This window comes from Gambusia affinis, linkage group LG21, assembly GCF_019740435.1.
Source record: "Gambusia affinis linkage group LG21, SWU_Gaff_1.0, whole genome shotgun sequence".
Taxonomy (NCBI): Eukaryota; Metazoa; Chordata; class Actinopteri; order Cyprinodontiformes; family Poeciliidae; genus Gambusia; species Gambusia affinis.
In genome coordinates, this window is record NC_057888.1 from 15658541 (window position 1) to 15681423 (window position 22883).

The 22883-nt window shown below is 33.3% G+C and overlaps 3 protein-coding genes and 1 long non-coding RNA gene across 7 annotated transcripts; 2 read left to right on the plus strand and 2 right to left on the minus strand.

The window, feature by feature from the left end:
* The first annotated feature begins 1622 nt into the window (after window positions 1–1622).
* On the plus strand, window positions 1623–10585 carry bloc1s5 (biogenesis of lysosomal organelles complex-1, subunit 5, muted). 3 transcript variants are annotated; one of them, XM_044104160.1, is made up of 6 exons: window positions 1636–1896; window positions 2096–2178; window positions 2346–2475; window positions 2583–2641; window positions 2773–2989; window positions 10461–10585. In XM_044104160.1, exons 1-5 carry the CDS (start codon window positions 1875–1877, stop codon window positions 2941–2943), a joined length of 465 nt encoding a protein of 154 aa, XP_043960095.1. In that variant the 5' UTR covers window positions 1636–1874; the 3' UTR covers window positions 2944–2989; window positions 10461–10585. The 3 variants fall into 3 exon arrangements, with proteins under 3 accessions (XP_043960096.1, XP_043960095.1, XP_043960097.1); XM_044104161.1 differs by lacking the exon at window positions 10461–10585 and having other exon boundaries at window positions 1623–1896; window positions 2773–3440; XM_044104162.1 differs by lacking the exon at window positions 10461–10585 and having other exon boundaries at window positions 1656–1896; window positions 2346–2466; window positions 2773–3180.
* Window positions 4096–15474, minus strand: LOC122824007 (vascular cell adhesion protein 1-like). Of its 2 annotated transcripts, XM_044104150.1 has the most exons (8): window positions 15382–15474; window positions 15047–15131; window positions 14484–14852; window positions 12820–13122; window positions 12486–12743; window positions 5063–5141; window positions 4409–4448; window positions 4096–4308 (listed from the first exon to the last, which is right to left on the minus strand). In XM_044104150.1, exons 2-8 carry the CDS (start codon window positions 15117–15119, stop codon window positions 4105–4107), a joined length of 1326 nt encoding a protein of 441 aa, XP_043960085.1. In that variant the 5' UTR covers window positions 15120–15131; window positions 15382–15474; the 3' UTR covers window positions 4096–4104. The 2 variants fall into 2 exon arrangements, with proteins under 2 accessions (XP_043960085.1, XP_043960084.1); XM_044104149.1 differs by lacking the exon at window positions 15382–15474 and having other exon boundaries at window positions 15047–15260.
* On the minus strand, window positions 11403–12308 carry LOC122824017. Its single transcript, XR_006369438.1, has 3 exons — window positions 12257–12308; window positions 11644–11683; window positions 11403–11543 (listed from the first exon to the last, which is right to left on the minus strand). It is a non-coding gene; the product is annotated as an uncharacterized LOC122824017 (long non-coding RNA).
* A 5400-nt stretch (window positions 15475–20874) lies between the features above and the next one.
* Window positions 20875–22279, plus strand: LOC122824673 (biogenesis of lysosome-related organelles complex 1 subunit 5-like). The gene is made up of 4 exons (XM_044105534.1): window positions 20875–21141; window positions 21342–21424; window positions 21584–21717; window positions 22033–22279. Exons 1-4 carry the CDS (start codon window positions 21120–21122, stop codon window positions 22160–22162), a joined length of 369 nt encoding a protein of 122 aa, XP_043961469.1. The 5' UTR covers window positions 20875–21119; the 3' UTR covers window positions 22163–22279.
* The last annotated feature ends 604 nt before the right edge of the window (window positions 22280–22883 follow it).

Here is a 22883-nt window from a genome sequence, read left to right on the forward strand (position 1 = left end):
GATCTGAAAACTTGTACAAATTTCATGCTTGAGCACAATAAAATAAAAAATAATGCAGAACTAGTGGTGAACACTAGTTTTTTTAAAAAAATTAAAAATAAGAGTGAAAATGTCTAAATCTTTCCAAAACTCTTTGTCATCATTTTATCAACTATAGTGTCATTTTAAATGTGTGAAAACTTTGCAAGTTTGCTGGTATCAAGGTAATTCGGTTTGCTGAAGGTTGTTAAAAAAAATAAAAAATCCACTAATGAAGGGGCTTATTGTGTCATGTATATGCAGAAAACTGAAAAACTAAAATTTATCCAATGATGTAGCTGTTTGAAGTAATAAAAGTTTATGTAAACGTTGTATTAAAACAACACTACCTTAACAAGAGTGATGGATGGCTCTCCTTTAAGTTATGCACCATGACTGTTTGTGGTTATCAGCCAGGAATATTTTCTAACAGCTAAATGTGTCCTGTAAGTGAAGTAAAGCTGTGCCGCTTTTCTTTCAGCCAGCTGACCTGCAGGGAGCAGCAACAAGAGAGATGGAGTGTCAGCTCTGTGTCACTCTATTAGCCATCCTCATAAAATGGACTTTAAAGTGTACAAACAGTATGATGGAAATGTAAAGGTCATAAAAAATAATCACTAAAACTGTTTAAGATACACTGTAATTATACTGCATTTCAGCAGGGAAGTAATGTGACTATAAGTTTTCAAAAGCAACACTGTGCTCAAGTAAAGAGCAACACTGACATCTACTGTCATAAAGAAAGCACACATACATTAAATTCCCTTGACAGCATTGGTTCATAAAGTTTTATCACACAATTACACTGTATTTAAAATACATACAGTAGAAGAAACATTCCAGGGTGTATCTTTTACAATACTGTATTTTGTATGTATTGGGAAAAAAAAAAACTTTGTAGAAAAATAAATAAAGTTTGACGATGTTGAAACCAATAATAATTCTAATAAAATTTGCACAGATTTTGGTTAATTTTAATATTATTATTCATTAATGTTGCTATGTATATTTTTTTATTATTTTTGTTATATTTATTAATTATATTGAAATATTTATACAAACAAATTTATTCAATTGGATAGTGCCATTTTTGACACACCATAATGTGGGTGATTATAGGTTTGGCTGGAAAAGGACCAGATGTGGACAGGAGCTCAATGTAGAGGTGTAAAAATCCACCTTTTATTTGTTTTAGTTTGCATATGCATTACCAGACTTGTATAACCATTGAACAAATCACCACATAGTTTATAGTCAAAGATATCTCTTAAATCAAGACTGGACTCAAACGTGTAAAGGAAAAGATCAAGTAATGAGCTACTCTATTGGTCAAAGGACTGACGTTTTAGAAGGGAAGTTCATATAGTCTGATTGTTGCTTTCAATTTCGGAGCAACACTGACATCTAGCGTCAGACATGCAGAACTGACACACAACATTACTTCCACAAATTTACGCATAAAAAACAAACAATTAAAAATTAACTGAGTTGAAGACTTAATATATTTTTTATAATAATTTGTCATATACAGACTCATGTAAAACAATTAACCACGAATGGAGGAGCGAGTGGACCCCGGATGCAACAACTTGGTTCGGTCCGTCACCCGGAAGTAGTAGAAGTGTTTACAATTTGAGTCAGCTGACTTCCTTTCGCCGGACTGATAATAGCTTGTAATATGTTTCTGCATGTAGTCTGTACCGAGTTGCTGGCTTCTTCACTCTGACTGAAATCCTTAAATCAGCACAATATCCAGTTTAGAGGATGCTACATTAGCAGTTTGTTTAGCTAGCGGCTGCTCTACAGAGGCAAATATCAGGGTTTCATTTCCAAAGCAACGTTCAGAAGACTTTCTAATGATGGAGAAGATTGCTAAAGGTGAGTTATAGTCCTTCAATTTATGTTTATGTCATTTACTTTTCAAGACCACAACATACTTTATTAGTTGGGTTAATAAAGCAGATAGTTTTGCGACAGCCAACTCCTTCTTTCTGTGATGTGTTTTCAGGATGCTACACTTTGAAATACTTATAATTTTATTTTTATGTGAAACTGTATTTGCTTATTGATTCTGCAGATGTTGGTGACATCCAGTCCAGACTGTTGGACCACAGGCCTGTTATCAGTGCAGAAGTTCGCTACTTTGTCAGAGAGTTTGAGGTAGTTTAACCATAACATTGACGCAACCTTTCAAATGCTTATTAGTGGTCAGAAATGTTAACTCCGCTGCGCTTTTCAAACAAATCAATTGGCTCATACACTGCTCTCTATACATTAAATGAAACAAATGCATATTGGTTTGTATTTTTTTCTCCGCGGCTCTTTAGGAGAAGCGAGGCCTGAGGGAGACTCGGCTTTTGGAGAACCTGAATAAAACGGTGCAGGAGACAAACGAGCAAATGGTGCCCGCTAATTTACAGGAAATGAGCCAGAAACTATCTGACATCAGTAAGCGCTGTAAGCAACTTCCACATTATCATTTATAACTTGTTCTAATCACAGTGAATGCTTTGCAATTAAATAATTGTGAGCTGATCTCATTTTCTCCCCTCCCTCGCCTACAGTGGAGGCTGCTAATCACATGGCAGAGAGAGTCCAGCAGAGGGAGCTAGAGACCCAACAGGTGAAAACGAACGATCATCACAACTTTGCATTGTATTGAGACGGTCTGACCTTACTGGTCAGTTCTGTTTTAAAATCAAGACACAATTTTCTTGAAGCATTTACCAAAGTTTTATCATCGTAATCTTCCAGAGCTCCCAGCTGCAGGCGAACATGGAGAAATTGAAAGAGGACTGGGCGGAGTTTCTGAAGGAGCAGCAGAGGCTAAAGGAAGAGGTGGATGAGGAGCACGCTAAGGCTGTTGGAGAAATCAGCACTCGCTTTAGTGAAAAGAAGAAGGACTTGGCACAATTTTCTCTCTGATCGCTTTTCTATTGTATCAACACTTTGTTAAACAAATGGCAACCAGTTCAGCAAACTTGCTTTTTTATTTAATTGTAAAATGTATTCCCTATGTCAAAACATTAATTTTGTGTTGCTGTGTTTAGTATTAAGATTCATCTATAATGTAACCATTTGCAGAATAATGCATTTGACTTGATTCGATACTGTTTCAATATGATGTTAATAAAATAAATGCACAGAATTATAAATAAATTATTTTATTAAAATCAAAAGCTAAAACAAAATAAAACATGGTAACAAAATCCAAATATCAAGAAAATGTATGCAGTCATTCTTGAAAGCAAAACCTGCTCACACATTTAATTTCTGTGGTGAGGATTAAAGAAAAAACAGAAGCTGAAGCAGACTGTAAAAAGATTACAGACTTTTAAAAAAATCATAATACAGCACATAACAAGCAGCTTTGTGGATTTCTTCATCTGTCTTTAGAAAAACAGAATATTATTTAAAAACCCACATGGTGTGAAATGAAAAGTACGTAGCAGGTTATGAAGCGACAAAAGGTCTCAAATAGGACCATAATCATTTTACGAGGGAAAAAAAACAAGTGAAAAGGAGCATTAAGCTGTTTGTCTTTTAAACTGAGACATTTTAATAAATATATATAAGTATATATATATATACAGTATTGAATTCAATTAGAAGGTGTGTCCAAACTGGGCTGCACAGTGGCGCAGTTGGTAGAGCTGTTGCCTTGCAGCAAGAAGGTCCTGGGATCGATTCCCGGCCCGGGGTCTTTCTGCATGGAGTTTGCATGTTCTCCCTGTGCATGGTGGGTTCTCTCTGGGTTCTCTGGCTTCCTCCCACAGTCCAAAAACATGACTGTCAGGTTAATTGGACTCTCTAAATTCTCCCTAGGTGTGAGTGTGTGTGCAAATGGTTGTTTCTCTTGTATGTCTTTGTGTTGCCCTGCGACAGACTGGCGACCTGTCCAGGATGTACCCCGCCTCTCACCCGGAACGCAGCTGGAGATAAACACCAGCAACCCTCCCGACCCCATTAGGGAAGAAGGGTGTAAGAAAATGGATGGATGGATGGGTGTGTCCAAACTTTTGATCTGTACTGTATATAGATATGCATACATATGTTTATATGTATTTTTTGATCCAACATCATAAGTTACTTTTTCTTCACTTGAGCGTAGAGATCCTCAGAACAATCAGCAGACACTTTGACCGAAGCGTACACCAAGTCCTGCTGTCCACTGTCCTGCACTGAGACGGCAGAGACTTCAGGTCTCCTCGGGACGAAGGTCACTTCACCATGGTGGATTTCTTCTTCTGGCTTTTTGTCTGGCATTTGAACCTCCGTCTCCGCTCGAGTCTGTGGAAGAATGACATGCATGTTTCACCCAGATGCAACCACAAACATCACAAATGCAACTCACTACAGTGCTGCACATAAAAAGGGAACATTTACTGACCTGAGTCCGCTGTGGAGTTGGATGTTTGAACTTAAAACACCTAGAAGACATTAGCGATCTGTGAGCATGATTCTGATAACTTTCAGGAGACAATGAAAAGACACAAACTGATTTGAGGCAAATATTAGAGGATTAATGGATTTAATAAAATCACCAAAAGAAAGAAAGACCTGGACAACTGTTGTTTCTTTTACAGGGAACAAGTTTCAGTTGAACACGAAAAAGGGAAAAAATTAACAAACAAAACTTTACACCTTCCTACACTGCAAAGAAAAGAACAAAACATTTTTCTCTGTACCATCCACCTTGCTCAAATTCATTTATTTGCTATAAAGGAAGAGTCACCAGATACAGAAACAAACTTGAATTTTGCAAAGACTTTAGAGTTGACTGCACTAATTCAATGTCTGGTATTGTCTCAAAATGTGGGGCTTTTACATAATTAAATATGACAGGTTCTAATTCACATTTAATGCATATCCCTGCTGTCCAACTTAAGCTCTATACAGTGATAATACACACATGACAAAAACCTCAAATTTTACCAAAGACATATTCTGCGTGGAACAGGTAGTGACTAAATGCTAACACTGACAAAACTTAAAAAATGTTCATCATGCATTCATCTAAAACACATCAATTGATGAGACTCACCAAACACAAATCACCAGGCAGATGAGCAAAATGACAGCGATTGATGCAATAAGTGCAATCCAAAATGAAAAGGTTCCTCCTGCAATAAAATAAAAACTAGATGAGTCCAAGGAAAGAAATTAGGATTTTAAAAGAGGAAGTACAAGTTATACAGAGTTTTGTTGCAGAGGATTTTGGAGGAATGTGACAGGAGGTTTCTTCTGAATATCTTTTAATACCAGTTATGAATTACCTTTAATGGTAACTAGGATCACAAGAGATCTGTTTTTACCCAGATCATTTGTGGCCACACAGTAATACTCTCCTCCCTCAGTAGCATTGAAGCTGTAAACTTTCCCCACAGATACATTAATGTCTCCATGTTCGCTGTTCCTGAACCAGGTGAAGCTGGGTGGAGGTTTGGCTCTGCTGAAGCAGCTCAGCTCCACCCAGCTACCTGCTGACACCAAACCTGATGGATTGATGGATGCTGAGGTGTCTTTAGGAGCATCTGAGGAAAATGAGACACACATGAACTTTATTGGTCAGAAACAGCTGAACCATGACCTGCTGAAAGGATCACTTACAGGAAACACTGAGAGTCACTTCTGTCTCTGCTGTCTTGTTTCCTCCGATCACAGGATATCTGGCAGAACATCTGATGTTGTATCCATCATGTGTGTCTGACAGAGTGATGCTCTCCTGGATTTTAGTTGAAAAGGTTCCGTCTGTGTTTTCCTCTGTTTGTCTGAGAGAGTCTTGTTGGAGATTCCAGGTGAGTTCAGGAGGTGAGTGTGGACAGGGAGTGAAAGCTGAGCAGGTTACAGTGACAGACTGATTCTCCTTCAGATCTTTCAGATCAGGTTCAATTCTGGGTTTCTCTGGAGAATCTGAAATTTCACATTAAACATAAATAAATCAGCATAACACAATAAATATATTTTGTTGAACACTTTCCAGATAAAACTGCAAAACAAAATTTTTTGACTGAAGTAATGAGCGTGTGACCAAAAATTTATTTTCCTAAGCAGAGAAATATCATGTCATTTTGTGCTTTCTTGGGTCCCATCATTATGTGTTAAAATGTTGCTAACAACTTACTAAGTAAAACATTTATTAATTTATTAATTTTTTTTAGATAATGATTTTAAATTTGATATTTCATAAACTACTAATAAACATAATAATTAACATAAATATAATAATAATAAAAATAATTAATTAAATAGTTAAATAATTTATTTAATAATTTTAAATTAATAAAATTTATTAATTAAATAATAATAAACAATTATTAATTTATTATTATTTAATATTATTTTATTATTATTAAAAACACATTATTATTATTATTATTATGTTTATAATATTTATTATTATTAAATTATATGTCAAAATATTATATTATATTTATTATTTGTTTTTCTTTATTTTCTGCTTTTTAAGAACTATATTGAAAAAGATAGTGCTATGACTTTGGTGTTGTATGAAAAGGTATTAAACTAAAGTTTGAGACAGAAAAAACAAATTGATGAACATGTGGAGCAAAATCAGCATAAATATTTATAAAAATTCAAGTAATGCTCTAATTACAAGAAAATGAAGAAAGAATCACCTAGAAAGAAGATGAAAGTTGATGTCAAATGTTTCAGAAGAAATATACTTCATCTTTTTCAGATAAAAAAAGATGTGGAAACAAGTGAAACAAAACTATACTGTGTGGAAAAGTTAAAATTAATTTTAAATAAAGAGATAAACATTATACAGAATGTCAGAAATTTGGATTTTGAAAATTTTTGTCATGACTAAATTTTCAAATGAAAAAAATATTTATAAAGTAAATAAAACAGAAATTAAAGTAATATAAAATAATTTCAGTAACATTTCTTGTAAATTTAAAATGAATTAAAACTAATAAAGAATTTCTAATAAAGATAAAAATCTACTCTGTTGAAAAAAGTCGTATTAAAGAATGATTTATTCTTCCTACTTTTGAAGAGGATGTCAGAACTTTGCTCATAATTTGATCCATTAATGTCACGTTCAGTTCTTCTTAAACTGTCTGCTCAGGTACTATGTTCATACAATTTGCAGAGTGGTTTCTGATTAAATCATTTAATCAGCTTATCTTTTTCAGAAAAATATGATTTCAAATATAAAGAGACATCATTTATTTTGTAAGTCATCTGTTGGAACTTAAATAAGAGAACCTTGTCAGTTTACATGATGTCAAGTTTCTGGTCTATTTGTTTTCTCCATAATCTGACTGAGAAACATTGAAACAAGATCAATTGTCTCAATTTGAAATAAACAAAATTTCATTTTGGTGTTGGTTGTAACTATGATCTCAGGAGATAACAAAAGCTGCAATTCAGAATGCTGATGTGGATTCTGACTAAGATTAACTTTTCACATGTTGCTCCATTTTCAATGCATCTCACTGGCTTCTGTTTGGCAAAGTTAAAGTATTTCAGGCTCTAACTTTAGTTTGTTGTGAAGCACATTCTGATTTTATACACTGAAAAGAAGACTTCATTAAATAAAACAACATTTCTACAGGTTATAATACTGTTTTTAGCACTAAATGAAACAAATACATCCTCATTTAACAGATTTTGTAACAGAAATGAGGATCTTAAACCAAATAAACTAACTTTCTTTTTATTTTAAATGTGTCTTTATATCAGAACATTTTCTCAAAATGAAACATGAAACCAACATGTCTATGCTAATTGTGAAATCAGAAGTAGAAATGTGTAGCTTTGCATTCTTACATTTACAACACTTGAAAACAATAAGTCAAGCAATGAAGACACTTATTTTAATTTTCTGCAAATTAACTGGACTTCTACTAAGTTACAATATGAAAAATTCTGCATGATAAACTTTTGAAATACAGTCTAAATCAGTGACATTAAAACTGAAATACTAGATGCTGCTGATGACACTAAAAGATCTGAATAAAAATAACCACTACATTTGTAAGTTAAAGGAAAGTTTTATTTGTACATGACAAAATGTGAAGGCAGAAACTTAATGCACCATCAGCATTGTTGCTCAGACAGGAAAGTTAAGGAGATATTTTAGATTAATACACATTAAACTCATTTCTTAATGACATATTTTTTTATTGTGATCCATATTATGTACTATGATATTCTCAGACAAATACTGTTTGCTCATTTTGTAATTTTAAACAAATTCAAGTGTTCTGTTTCTCAAGGGTCCATTTTAGACACTTTCATTCAGAATCTAAATGATCTTCTTGCCAAAATCAGTAGATTCAATAGCTGTTGCAGCACTGGATTACAGAGGTCATCATCTCATAATGCTTGCTATTTTTTAGATTTAAAGAAAGTGTTCACTATTATGTTCACTAACATGAACTTTTCACATTCTCTAAATTATGACTTGATTTCATTTTGTATTAGAAATCTTTACCAAAATGTTTATGCTGTTCTTCAAGCATTGTTCTCCTTCAACATTATCTGCTCTATTCAACATACACTACAAATTTATTTTGAGCTTGTGTAAACATATTTCCTCATGTTTCTTTAATGCAATTCTTTTTTAAGATTTGATTTTTAATTGTATTAAATGTGATATCTTCTACAAACAACTAGTTTGTTTTCAGTCTGAATGCTGCTAATAAATTTTGAATATGTCCAAAATCAAATCTCATTACAAAATCTGTTATATAAGATTCTGTTATGAAAAAAAATCTTTAAAAAAAAAAGGTAATATCTTTTACTTTATTTTAAATTTTTTTGTTCTGACACTAAAGAAACATGAACAATTATACATCTGCATGCTTTCTTAGAATACAGGAAAGTAGATTAAATGTGTATTTTGTTTAGTACATTTACAATTATCCTTGACATACATTAAGTGTATTTGAATACATTTGATGAACAAACACAGTTTTAATTTCTTGATAATTTGGGTTTTCTGTTCACTGATACAGATAAAGTGTTTGTATCACAATAAATGATGCTGAAAAACATTTTTCTGAAATCATTTTACGTCAGGTAATATGAAGAAATAATAGATTATATGAACTTGTTAAACTGGTCCAACACTTTTAACCAAGTTATGAATTATTTATTGTAACAAATACACTGACATCTGGTCAGACATGCAGAACTGCAACAACATCATACAAATTTACACATAAAACAAACAATTAAAATTTAACATTAAAGACTTAACATTTTTTATATTTGTCATATTATGACTATGTAAAACAATTAACCACAATTAGGGCATAATTTTAACAACAATTTTCTCCTCAAGTGTAGTAGTGTTTTCAATTTGAGTCTGATTCTTCAGACTGATAAATTGTCTTGCCTGAAAATCATAAATCAACACAATATCAGCAGTTTAGAGGATGCTACATAGCAGTTTGTTTAAGATTTAAGAAAAATATCTTTATTTTCCAAAGCAACTTTCAAGACTTTCTAAACTGGTATGAAGATTGTAAGGTGAGTTATAGTCCTTCAATTTATGTTTTATGCATTTACTTCAAGACACGACATACTTTAATATTATTATAAAGCAGATATTTTGCGACAATAAAATTCTTTCTGTGATGTGTTTTCAGGATGCTACATTTTGAAATACTTATAATTTTATTTTTATGTGCAAACTGTATTTGCTTATTGATTCTGCAGATGTTGGTGACATGTCAGACTGTTACCACAGGCCTGTTATCAGTGCAGAAGTTCGCTACTTTGTCAGAGAGTTTGAGTATTTAACCATAACATTGATGCAACCACATAGTGGTCACAAATGTTAACAGTTGTATTTTCAAACAAATCAATTAAATACACTGCTCTCTATACATTAAATGAAAAAGCATATTGGTTTGTATTTTTCTCTCTTTAAGAACTGAAACATTTAAGAACCTGAATAAAATGCAAGACAAACACAAATGGTGTTAATTTACAGGAAATGAGCCAACTATCTGACATCAGTAGCGCTGTAAAATTACATTATCACTAACTTGTTCTAATCACAGTGAATGTTTTGCAATTAAATAATTGTGAGCTGATCTCATTTTCTCCCTTCCTGCCTACAGTGGACTGCTAATCACATGGCAGAGATCCAGCAGAATAGAGATAACAGGTGAAAACAACGATCATCACAACTTTGCATTGTATTGGACTCTGACCTTACTGGTCAGTTCTGTTTTAAAATCAAGACACAATTTTCTTGAGCATTTACCAAAGTTTTATCATCGTAATCTTAGAGCTGAGGCGAACATAGAAATTAGGACTATAGTTTCTGAAAGCAGCACTAAAATGGATGAGGAGCACTTTAAATGTTGGAGAAATCAGCACTCTTATTAAAGAAGGACTTGGCACAATTTTCTCTCTGATCCTTTTCTGTATCAACACTTTATTAAACAAATAGCAAACAGTTTTTATCTAATTGTAAAATGTATTGTATTCTCCATGTCAAACCATTAATTTTGTGTTGCTGTGTTTAGTGTTAAAATACATCTATAATGTCACCATTTGCAGCATAATGCATTTGACTTGATTCGATACTGTTCGAATATGATGTCAATAAAAGAAATGCATAAAATTAGAAATAAGTTATTTTATTAAAATCAAAAGCTAAAACAAAATAAAACATGGTAACAAAATCAAAATCAGAAATGTATACATTCATCGTTGAAAGCAAATCACACATTTAATTTCTGTGTGAGGATTAAAGAAAAAACAAGCTGAAACAGACTGTAAAAATTACTTTAAAAAAAATCATAATGCACATAACAAGCAATGGTTCTTCATCTGGCTTTAGAAAAACTGAACATTATTTAAAACCAAGAGAAAAAGCTTGTTTTAGAGGCACATTCTGTTGTGAAACAAGAATTATCCCTTTTTTAAAAATGCTACTTGGTTTCATTAAAAGGATTTTTATTAGTCTTGTAGTTTTTGTGTTAAAAAACAGAACATGAACATGGCTTCCACTATTATCTAACATGGTGTGAAATGCAAAGAACTTAGGTTATGAAACGACAAAAGGCCTAAAATAGGACCATGATCATTTTACGAGGGAACAAAAAAGCAAGTGAAATGGAGCATTAAGATGTTTGTCTTTTAAACTGAGACATTTTAATATATATATATATATATATATATATATATATATATATATATATATATATATATATATATATATATATATATACAGTATTGAATTCAATTAGAAGGTGTGTCCAAACTTTTGATCTGTACTGTATATAGATATGCATACATATGTTCATATGTATTTTTTGATCCAACATCATAAGTTACTTTTTCTTCACTTGAGCGTAGAGATCCTCAGAACAATCAGCAGACACTTTGACCGAAGCGTACACCAAGTCCTGCTGTCCACTGTCCTGCACTGAGACGGCCGAGGCTTCAGGTCTCCTCGGGACGAAGCTCACTTCACCATAGTGGATTTCTTCTTCTGGCTTTTTGTCTGGCATTTGAACCTCCGTCTCCGCTCGAGTCTGTGGAAGAATGACATGCATGTTTCACCCAGATGCAACCACAAACATCACAAATGCAACTCACTACAGTGCTGCACATAAAAAGGGAACATTTACTGACCTGAGTCCGCTGTGGAGTGGAATGTTTGAACTTACAACACCTAGAAGACATTAGCGATCTGTGAGCATGATTCTGATAACTTTCAGGAGACAATGAAAGACACAAACTGATTTGAGGCAAATATTAGAGGATTAATGGATTTAATAAAATCACCAAAAGAAAGAAAGACCTGGACAACTGTTGTTTCTTTTACAGGGAACAAGTTTCAGTTCTAAAAAGGAAAAATTAACAAACAAAACTTTACACCTTCCTACACTGCAAAAAAAGAACAAAACATTTTCTCTGTACCATCCATTGCTCAAATTCATTTATTTGCTATAAAGGAAGAGTCACCAGATACAGAAACAAACTTGAATTTTGCAAGACTTTAGAGTTGACTGCACTAATTCAATGTCTGGTATTGTCTCAAATGTGGCTTTACATAATTAAATATGACACATTTAATGCATATCCTTGTCAACAAGCTCTATGTTGTGATAATACAATAAAATCCTCAAATTTTATCAAAGACATATTCTGCGTGGAACAGGTAGTGACTAAATGCTAACACTGACAAAACTTAAAAAATGTTCATCATGCATTCATCTAAAACACATCAATTGATGAGACTCACCAAACACAAATCACCAGGCAGATGAGCAAAATGACAGCGATTGATGCAATAAAATTGCAATCTGAAAAGGTTCCTCCTGCAATAAAAGAAAAACTTGATGAGTCCAAGGAAAGAAATTGGGATTTTTAAAGAGGAAGTACAAGTTATACAGAATTTTGTTGCAGAGGATTTTGGAGGAATGTGACAAGAGGTTTCTTCTGAATATCTTTTAATACCAGTTATGAATTACCTTTAATGGTAACTATGATCGCAGATGATCTGTTTTTACCCAGATCATTTGTGGCCACACAGTAATACTTTCCTCCCTCAGTAACATTGAAGCTGTAAACTTTCCCCACAGATACATTAATGTCTCCATGTTCACTGATCCTGAACCAGGTGAAGCTGGGTGGAGGTTTGGCTCTGCTGGAGCAGCTCAGCTCCACCCAGCTACCTGCTGACACCAAACCTGATGGACTGATGGATGCTGAGGTGTCTTTAGGAGCATCTGAGGAAAATGAGACACACATGAACTTTATTGATCAGAAACAGCTGAACCATGACCTGCTGACAGGATCACTTACAGGAAACACTGAGAGTCACTTCTGTCTCTGCTGTCTTGTTTCCTTCAATCACAGGATATCTGGCAGAACAGCTGATGTTGTATCCATCATGTGTGTCTGACAGAGTGATGTTCTCCTGGATTTTAGTTGAAAAGGTTCCGTCTGTGGTTTCCTCTGTTTGTCTGAGAGAGTCTTGTTGGAGATTCCAGGTGAGTTCAGGAGGTGAGTGTGGACAGGGAGTGAAAGCTGAGCAGGTTACAGTGACAGACTGATTCTCCTTCAGATCTTTCAGATCAGGTTCAATTCTGGGTTTCTCTGGATAATCTGTAATTTCACATTAAAACATAAATAAATCAGCATAACACAATAAATATTTTGTTGAACACTTTCCAGATTAAAACTGCAAAACAAAATTTTTTGACTGAAGTAATGAGCGTGTGACGAAAGATTTATTTTCCTAAGCAGAGAAATATCATGTCGGTTTGTGTTTTCTTGGGTCCCATCATTATGTGTTAAAATGTTGCTACCAACTTACTAAGTAAAACATTTATAAATTTATTAATTTTAGATAATTGCCCAGGAATCGCTCTATTACTTTACAACTCTGGATTTCAAATAAACAGTCAAAAATTTGTAAATAGTCTGGAATGATTTCACAACTTTTTTTTACAGTTTACAGCCTCCAAATATTTTTATTATTATTATTATTATTATTATTATTATTATTATTATTATTATTATTATTATTATTATTATTATTATTATTATTATTATTATTATTATTATTATTGTTATTATATATGTTTCCTAAAACTCAGGAGTAACTAAAAAACTGACTGGTGATTGATTTCTATATATGTATTAAGACAAAACATTGCAAACAAGTATTTAATATGTCAATAATTAGCGTTAGAGATATTATAATTTAATATGAGGCCCAGGTATCTGCAGACGGGTATGAATACATTTCTAGTCTTCAGTTTAGAGAACAGAATATATGAAAAAAGCTGTGACTCAGTGGTTTAGATAAATACAAGCAGCTGGGACAGACTAGTGTAAGAGCCAAAAATGTCAGTTTGAACGTTGTTTATTATTGTGTATGCTTTCTGCATATTTAAATATTTTCTTAGCAATAAGGTTTTATTTTACTATATTTTCTTGTAGAGAAGCGCAACCTAAAGGACGTAATTGAAAATATATGGAAAGTGCTGTGTCACTTACTTAAGAAAGAAAATTGGATGTGGTGTGGTCAAAAAAGCTCTACACAGTTTTTGAGCATTAAAATTTGTAAAGCAAATTTGCAAGACTAAAGAATTATGAAGTCATTAGGGAGGAAAACTAGAAAGTTTGGATTTTGCTTTTATTGAAGGCGTCTTTTCCAATCTGATTAAGCATTTACTCATGCATTAATATTTACTGCAGAGTAAATAGAAAATGGATGTGTGAAACCCGACTGAAAATTTGATCTGAAATGATCAGAAGCAGCAAATTAAGTATTGGGTTTTATATAAAGTATATACAAAACAAAATGCTTCAAGGTCATACTTAAGAAGATTTTGTCTTCATGAACAAAAGTTAAACATGATTCTTCAGAATTAGATATATTACCATAAACTATACTGAATTATAGAACATAAAATTAACATAAGATATAAACATAATCAGGTAAAGTGGAAAAGTCTTACCTTGAACTGTAAACTGAAGAGGAATAGAACAACCTGTTCCCCTGAATTTACCCTTCTCAATTCTCAGGAAGTATTCAGTGTCTTGTGTCATCTTTATATCAGAAAACACAGTGGTGCAGTTTCTCTGTTTTATGTTTCCAGTAATATTTATTTGATCGTTATTAAATCCCTGACTGATGTCAAAAATACTCCGACTACTTGGAATCCAGGCTGCAGAGGTTTGTCCTCCACTGTTAAAATCATTTTCTGCTACTTGAACTGTGAAGCTACATGGGACTTGCAAACAAGATCCATTCAGTGCTGCAATGGACTTTGGTGTTGTAATGACAAAGGTAGGTGTGTGTCCATCACAACGATCAGCAGAGACACCTGTAAAAACAAACTATAGATGAAGTGATAAAGTGGAGCAAAATCTGTCAGCAGAGAAAGTTTATGATCAACAAACTGAAGTTCAGCTTTACTAAATTACAAAATGAGCATTTAACCAAAATCAGGATCGAATATTTAAACTAAAAATTAAACAATTAATGTTCTAATTACAAGGAGGTGAAGAAAGAGCTCACCTGAAAGAAAGAAGACACTCAGTAACATGTTGACTGTCAACATGTTCTCAGACAGACTGTGATAGACCTTCATCTTCTCTCAGACCTAAAACAAGATGGAAACAAGTCAGTCAAACAAAACTATACTTGTGTGGAAAAGTTAAAATGTAACTTTAAATAAAGAAGACAAACTTTATTATACCAGAATGTCAGAGAATTTGTATTTGAAAATTATTTAAATCATTAGATCTAAACCTTTTCAAATGAAAAAATATTTAAGCACAGAGTACTGATATAGTTTTAAAGCAGCAAAATTAAAAGTAATACTAATAATAATTTCAGTAACATTTTCTTACCATACATTTAAAAATCTTCAATTAAAACTAATAAATCTTGAATTTCACTCAATCAGCAGCAGATCAAATAATCATCCACACTGTTGAAAAGCGACAGTCGTATTAAACCACCCAGCTGCATTTATTCTTCCTCCTTTTTTGAAAGAGGATGTCAGAACTTCTGCTCATCCAAGTTTGACCCAATTAATGTCACGACGTTACAGTTCTTCCTTAAACTGTCTGCTCAGAGGTAGCTAGAGTGTTCATACAATTTGCAGAGCTAGTTTCTAAGATTAAATCATTTTAGCTTAGTTTATCTTTGCACCAGAAAAATATATGTTCAAAAATAAAGAAGACAGTCAGACGTATCGGTATTTTGGTAAAGTCATCTGTTGAGAACCTTACAATAACTTGCACCTTGTCTTAGTTTACATGAACATGTCAAGTTTCTGGTTTATTTTGTTTTCTCCATCATCTGAGAAACATTCTGATTTTTATACACTGAAAGGTGTGAAGTTTTACTTCATTAAATAAAACAATAGTTTCTACAGGTTATAAGTGTCCAGGCTGTTTTTGGTTACAGAGACGATAACCATGGAAACAAAATGCTACACCTCCTCATTTAACAAGATTTTGTAATGAAATGAGGATCTTGGCGACTGAACCAAATAAACTAACTTCCTCTTTTTATTTTAAATGCTTGTCTTTATATCAGAACATTTTTCTCAACAACTTCAGAACACATGAAACCAACATGTGCTATGCTAATTGTGAAGAATCAGAAGTAGAAATGTGTAGCTTTGCATTAGCTTACATTTACAACACTTGAACAACACGTAAGTCTAGGAGCAATGAAGACACTTATTTTAATTTTCTGCAAATTAACTGGACTTCTACTAAGTTACAACCTCAACAGTATGAAAAAAGGCGTTCTGCATGATAAACTGTAGATTTGTGAAATACAGTCACAGAAATCAAAGTGACATTAAGACTGAAATACTAGATGCTGCTGATGAGACTAAAAGAAACTGAATGATACAAATAGAACCACGTACATTTACTTAAGTTAAAGGAAAGTTTTATTTGTACATGACAAAAATGTGAAGGCAGAAGGAGTCATAACCCTGCACCATCAGCATTGCTGCTCAGACAGGAAAGTGAAGGAGAGATTTTAGATTAATACACATTAAACTAATTTCTTAATGACATATTTTTTTATTTGTGAACCATATTATGTACTATGATATTAGCTGGCACACAAATACTAGTTTGCGTCATTTTGTAATTTTAAACAAAATCAAGTGTTGCTGTTTCTCAAGGGTCCATTTTCAGACACTTTCATTCAGAATATAAATGATTTTCTTGCCTGAAAATCATGTAGATTCAATCCAGCTGTTGCAGCACTGGATTACAGAGTGCTGCATCATCTCCCATAATGCTATGCTATATTTTTAGATTTAAAGATTAAAAGATATTTTAATGATATTGATATTTTCTACAAAGCACTAGGGTTTGTTTTCAGTCTGAATGCTGCTAGCTAAATAATGTTGCCCTGAATGGGTCCAAAATCAACCATCCTACCTTGTTTGTAGCGTCTCTCTTATATAAGATTCTGTTATGTAAAACAAAAATTAAAAAAATTGTCTTTGTTCTCAATAAAGTTAACTATCTTAAAGGTAATAACTTTTTGATCTTTATCACTTAAAGTTTGTGTGGTTTTGTTGCTGCACACTAGAGGAAACATTTGAAGCAATTATACATCTTCACTGTTTTCTTAAACCAATACTTATACAGGTCAACAGGTCTCTCTTATAAGAATAAATGTTGTCAGAGTTTATTTAAAGTACCTGAATTACAATTATTCTTGACATATTTTAAGTGTATTTGAATACATTTCAGTGAACAGGTTAGCTACAGTTTCTATATCTTCCCGATTGATCATTTGGAGTTTGCAAATTTGTCTCACTGATACATAAGAGGCTCAATGTTTGCTGTTCATGAATGAAGTAAAGCTACTGAGGAAAACTTTTGCTCTGGCATAACTCAGTTTACACCAGGTAATATGAAGAAATAATAATTATATGGACTTAGTTGAGAAGCTATGGTCTAACAATTTTAATACCAGTTATGAATTACCTTTATTGGTAACTATGATCACAGATGACCTGGTTTGATCCAGATCATTTGTGGCCACACAGTAATACTCTCCTCCATCAGTGACACTGAAGGAAATCTGCCCCACAGACACATTAGTGGCTCCATGTTCACTGTTCCTGAACCAGGTGAAGCTGGGTGGAGTTTTGGCTCTGCTGGAGCAGCTCAGCTCCACCCAGCAAAAATGTTTTTCTTTTGTCATTTATTTTCTATCCAGCTTCTGCTCAAAGGATGCCTGAAACTTTTCAGAGAAAAGCACATCATGTGAGATGATAAGCTGATGATTTTTGCACTGTTTTTGTTAAAAACTTTAGGCACTGAGAAAGTTTTTAGTTCAGAATTAAAGCTATAGCAAATTTTACTTTGTAAGAATCCTTGATTGCTATCAAATGTCGGATAATTTCCACGCATACAATGACTTATAATAAGAATTTGTGCAAACTGCAGATAATATCTAACTATGCATATCATTGTGTGGGCATGTTGAGCTTAGTCTTACTTCTTTATGCTACGTTCTCAATATTCTCCTGTTTCAAAAAAGGAAGTTGCTATTTTCTTATTTCATCTCCATCACTCAAACCTGCAAAGGACGACGTTTCACAAAAGTGTCATGACGATGTACTAACATCAGATTCATTATTCAATAATATAAATACAGATGATTTAAAAAAAAAGTTCTTGTTGACCTAAAATTGTGGTCAACAAGATGAAGAGACTTCACGTAAGAAAACTAAAGGGTGGTTGTCACAAAGAGGATGTAATAAAACCAGACAACCAACTTCCCTTTTCGTATCTTTTTCACAAATTTTCACAACTCTGTCTGCAACTTGACTTTACATCTTTACTATCTTCTCTCAGAAACACAAACTTACAGCCACATGCAAATAATATCTAAACCATCAAGCTTTTACGAAACAGGCCTGTACCACTTTAAACTCCTATGAGACTTAAAACTTTTCAAGGTTTCAGGTTTGACTGAATACCTGCCATCTGAACTCATATTCACTGTGACTGTTCATGAAGAAAGAAATAAACTTAATTGTTTGTAGTGAAACGTCACCAACAAAATAATCTGGAGAAAAATTGATAGAAGTTGAGAATTCAGAGTAGATTTAAAGGTTCAGGTAAAGAACATTATATAAAGTCATAATTTTCTTATCAAAAAGGTTTTATTTTACCATGTTTTTTGTAGAAAAGCGCCACCTAAAGGACGTAAATGAAAATATATGGAAAGTGCTGTGTCACTTACTTCAGAAAGAAAATTGGATGTGGTGTGGTCAAGGAAACTCTACACAGTTTTTGAGCGTTAAAATTTGGAAAGCAAATTTGCAAGACTAAATAATTCTGAAGTCATTAGGGAGGAAAACTAGAAAGTTTGGATTCTGCTTTTATTTAAGGCGTCTTTTCTAATCTGATTAAGCATTTACTTGTGCTTTAATATTTACTGCAGAGTAAATGGAAAATGGATGTGTGAAACCCGACTGAAAATTTGCTCTGAAATGATCAGAAGCACCAAATTAACTATTAGGTTTTATATAAAGTATATACAAAACTAAATGCTTCAAGGTCATACTTCAGAAGATTTTGTCTTCATGAACAAAAGCTAAACATGATTCTTCAGAATTAGATATTGTACCATAAACTATAATGAATTATAGAACATAAAATTAACAAAAGATATAAACATAATCGGGAAAAGTGAAGGTTAATTAAATCAAAGTTGGAATCAATTTATTTGTATAACTTTGTAAGGTGTGCAGAGTAAAAGTCTTACCTTGAACTGTAAACTGAAGAGGAATAGAACAAGCTGTTGCCCTGAATTTACTATTCTCAATTCTGAGGAAGTATTCAGTTTCTTGTGTCGACTTTATGTCAGAAAACACAGTGGTGCAGGTTCTCTGTTTTATGTTTCCAGTAATATTTATTTGATCATTATTAACTCCAAGACTGATGTCAAAAATAATCTTTTTACTATGAATCCATACTGCAGAGGTTTGTTCTCCTCTGTTAAAATTGTTTTCTGCTGCTTGAACTGTGAAGCTACATGGGACTTGCAAACAAGATCCATTCAGTGCTACAATGGACTTTGGTGTTGTAATGACAAAGAGAGGAATACATGAACAAAAGCTAAACATGATATATAATCTTCTTGTTTGAAAATCACGTAGATTCAACCCAGCTGTTGCAGCTCTGGATTACAGAGTGCTGCATCATCTCCCATAATGCTATGCTATATTTTTATATTTAAAGAAAGTGTTCGACTCACGTTATGTTCACTAACATGAACTTTTCAACACATTCTCTAAATTGGTATGACTTGTGTTATATGTATAGTAGGTGGAGGGAAATCTCCTTACCAAAATGTTCTACTGCTGTTCTTCAAGCATTGTTTCTCCTTCCAACATTATCTGCTCTATTCATTAATACACTACAAAATTTATTTTGAGCTGTGTGTGTAAACATGACATTAGCATTTCCTACATGTTTCTTTAATGCAATTCTTTTTAAAGATTTGATTTTTTAATTGTGTTTTAATAACATTGATATTTTCTACAAAGCACTAGGGTTTGTTTTCAGTCTGAATGCTGCTAGCTAAATAATGTTGCCTTGAATGGGTCCAAAATCAACCATCTTACCTTGTTTACAGCGTCTCTGTTATATAAGATTCTGTTATGTAAAACAAAAATAAAATTTTTTTTAAAAAAAGGTAATAACACATCTTTATTACTTGGTGTGTGGTTTTTTTGCTGCACACTAAAGGAAACATTTGAAGCAATTATACATCTGCACTGCTTTCTTAGACCAATACAGGTCAACGGGTCTCTCTTATAAGATCAAATGTTGTCAGAGTTTATTTAAAGTACCTGAATTACAATTATCTTTGACATACATTAAGTGTATTTGAATACATTTGAGTGAACAGGTTAGCTACAGTTTCTATATCTTCCCGATTGATAATTTGGAGTTTGCAAACCTGTCTCACTGATACTTAAGATAAAGTGTTTGCTGTTCACGAATGAAGTAAACCTGCTGAGGAAAACATTTGCTCTGGAATAACTCATTTTACGCCAGGTAATATGAAGAAATAATAATTATATAGACTTAGTTGAGGCTACAATTTTTTTATGAATTACCTATTGGTAACTATGATCAACACATCTAGCGTCAGACATGCAAAACTGAACATCACTTCCACAAATTTACACATAAAAAACAAACAATTAAAATTTAACAGAGTTGAAGAATTAACATATTTTTTATAATAATTTGTCATATTTAGATTCATGTAAAACAATTAACCACGAATGGAGGAGCGAGTGGACCCCGGATGCAACAACTTGGTTCGGTCCGTCACCCGGAAGTAGTAGAAGTGTTTACAATTTGAGTCAGCTGACTTCCTTTCACCTGACTGATAATAACTTGTAATATGTTTCTGCATGTAGTCTGTACCGTGTTTCTGGCTTCTTCACTCTGACTGAAATCCTTAAATCAGCACAATATCCAGTTTAGAGGATGCTACATTAGCAGTTTGTTTAGCTAGCGGCTGCTCTACAGAGGCAAATATCAGGGTTTAATTTCCAAAGCAACGTTCAGAAGACTTTCTAATGATGGAGAAGATTGCTAAAGGTGAGTTATAGTCCTTCAATTTCTGTTTATGTCATTTACTTTTCAAGACCACGACATACTTTATTAGTTGGGTTAATAAAGCAGATAGTTTTGCGACAGCCAACTCCTTCTTTCTGTGATGTGTTTTCAGGATGCTACACTTTGAAATACTTATAATTTTATTTTTATGTGCAAACTGTATTTGCTTATTGATTCTGCAGATGTTGGTGACATCCAGTCCAGACTGTTGGACCACAGGCCTGTTATCAGTGCAGAAGTTCGCTACTTTGTCAGAGAGTTTGAGGTAGTTTAACCATAACATTGACGCAAATGCTTATTAGTGGTCACAAATGTTAACACCGTTGTGCTTTTCAAACAAATCAATTGGCTCATACACTGCTGTCTATACATTAAATGAAACAAATGCATATTGGTTTGTATTTTTTTCTCCGCGGCTCTTTAGGAGAAGCGAGGCCTGAGGGAGACTCGGCTTTTGGAGAACTTGAATAAAACGGTGCAGGAGACAAACGAGCAAATGGTGCCCGCTAATTTACAGGAAATGAGCCAGAAACTATCTGACATCAGTAAGCGCTGTAAGCAACTTCCACATTATCATTTATAACTTGTTCTAATCACAGTGAATGCTTTGCAATTAAATAATTGTGAGCTGATCTCATTTTCTCCTCTCGCCTACAGAGGCTGCTAATCACATGGCAGAGAGAGTCCAGCAGAGGAGCTAGAGACCCAACAGGTGAAAACGATCATCACAACTTTGCATTGTATTGAGACAGTCTGACCTTACTGGTCAGTTCTGTTTTAAAATCAAGACACAATTTTCTTGAAGCATTTGCAAAGTTTATCATCGTAATCTTCCAGAGCTCCCAGCTGCAGGCGAACATGGAGAAATTGAAGAGGACTGGAGTTTCTGAAGGAGCAGCAGAGGCTAAAGGAAGAGGTGGATGAGGAGCACGCTAAGGCTGTTGGAGAAATCAGCACTCGCTTTAGTGAAAAGAAGAAGGACTTGGCACAATTTTCTCTCTGATCGCTTTTCTATTGTATCAACACTTTATTAAACAAATGGCAACCAGTTCAGCAAACTTGCTTTTTTATCTAATTGTAAAATGTATTGTATTCCCTATGTCAAAACTTTAATTTTGTGTTGCTGTGTTTAGTGTTAAGATACATCTATGATGTCACCATTTGCAGCATAATGCATTTGACTTGATTTGATACTGTTTCAATAATGTTGTTAAATGCAGAATTATTATTTTATTAAAATCAAAAGCTAAAACAAAATAAAACATGGTAACAAAATCAAAATATCAAGAAAATGTATGCAGTCATTCTTGAAAGCTAAACCTGCTCACACATTTAATTTCTGTGGTGAGGATTAAAGAAAAAACAGAAGCTGAAACAGACTGTAAAAAGATTACAGACTTGAAAAAAAAATCATAATACAGCACATAAGAAGCAGCTTGGTGGATTTCTTCATCTGGCTTTAGAAAAACAACATTATTTAAAAACCCACTGAGAGAAGAAGCTCAACTTTTAGAGACACATTCTGTTGTGAAACAAGAATAATCCCTTTTTTAAATATGCTACTTGGTTTCATTAAAAGGATTTTTATTAGTCTTGTAGTTTTTGTGTTAAAGAACGGAACATGAACATGGCTTCCACTATTATCTAACATGGTGTGAAATGCAAAGAACTTAGGTTATGAATCGACAAAAGGCCTAAAATAGGACCATGATCATATGTATTTT

Bases quoted from the DNA above. Each gene is read 5' to 3' on its own strand.
- bloc1s5 (XM_044104161.1), top strand. From the start codon at position 1,875: ATGATGGAGAAGATTGCTAAAG. The intron at 2,179-2,345 runs GTAGTTTAACCA...GCGGCTCTTTAG, and splicing joins ACTTTGTCAGAGAGTTTGAG to GAGAAGCGAGGCCTGAGGGA. The intron at 2,642-2,772 runs GTGAAAACGAAC...GTAATCTTCCAG, and splicing joins GGGAGCTAGAGACCCAACAG to AGCTCCCAGCTGCAGGCGAA.
- LOC122824673 (XM_044105534.1), top strand. From the start codon at position 21,120: ATGATGGAGAAGATTGCTAAAG. The intron at 21,142-21,341 runs GTGAGTTATAGT...TTGATTCTGCAG, and splicing joins GATGGAGAAGATTGCTAAAG to ATGTTGGTGACATCCAGTCC. The intron at 21,718-22,032 runs GCAACTTCCACA...GAGAAATTGAAG, and splicing joins GACATCAGTAAGCGCTGTAA to AGGACTGGAGTTTCTGAAGG.
- LOC122824007 (XM_044104150.1), bottom strand. From the start codon at position 15,119: ATGAAGGTCTATCACAGTCTGTCTGAGAACATGTTGACAGTCAACATG. The intron at 14,853-15,046 runs GTGAGCTCTTTC...TTGTTTTTACAG, and splicing joins GAGTGTCTTCTTTCTTTCAG to GTGTCTCTGCTGATCGTTGT. The intron at 5,142-12,485 runs GTAATTCATAAC...ATTTTATTGCAG, and splicing joins GATCATAGTTACCATTAAAG to GAGGAACCTTTTCATTTTGG.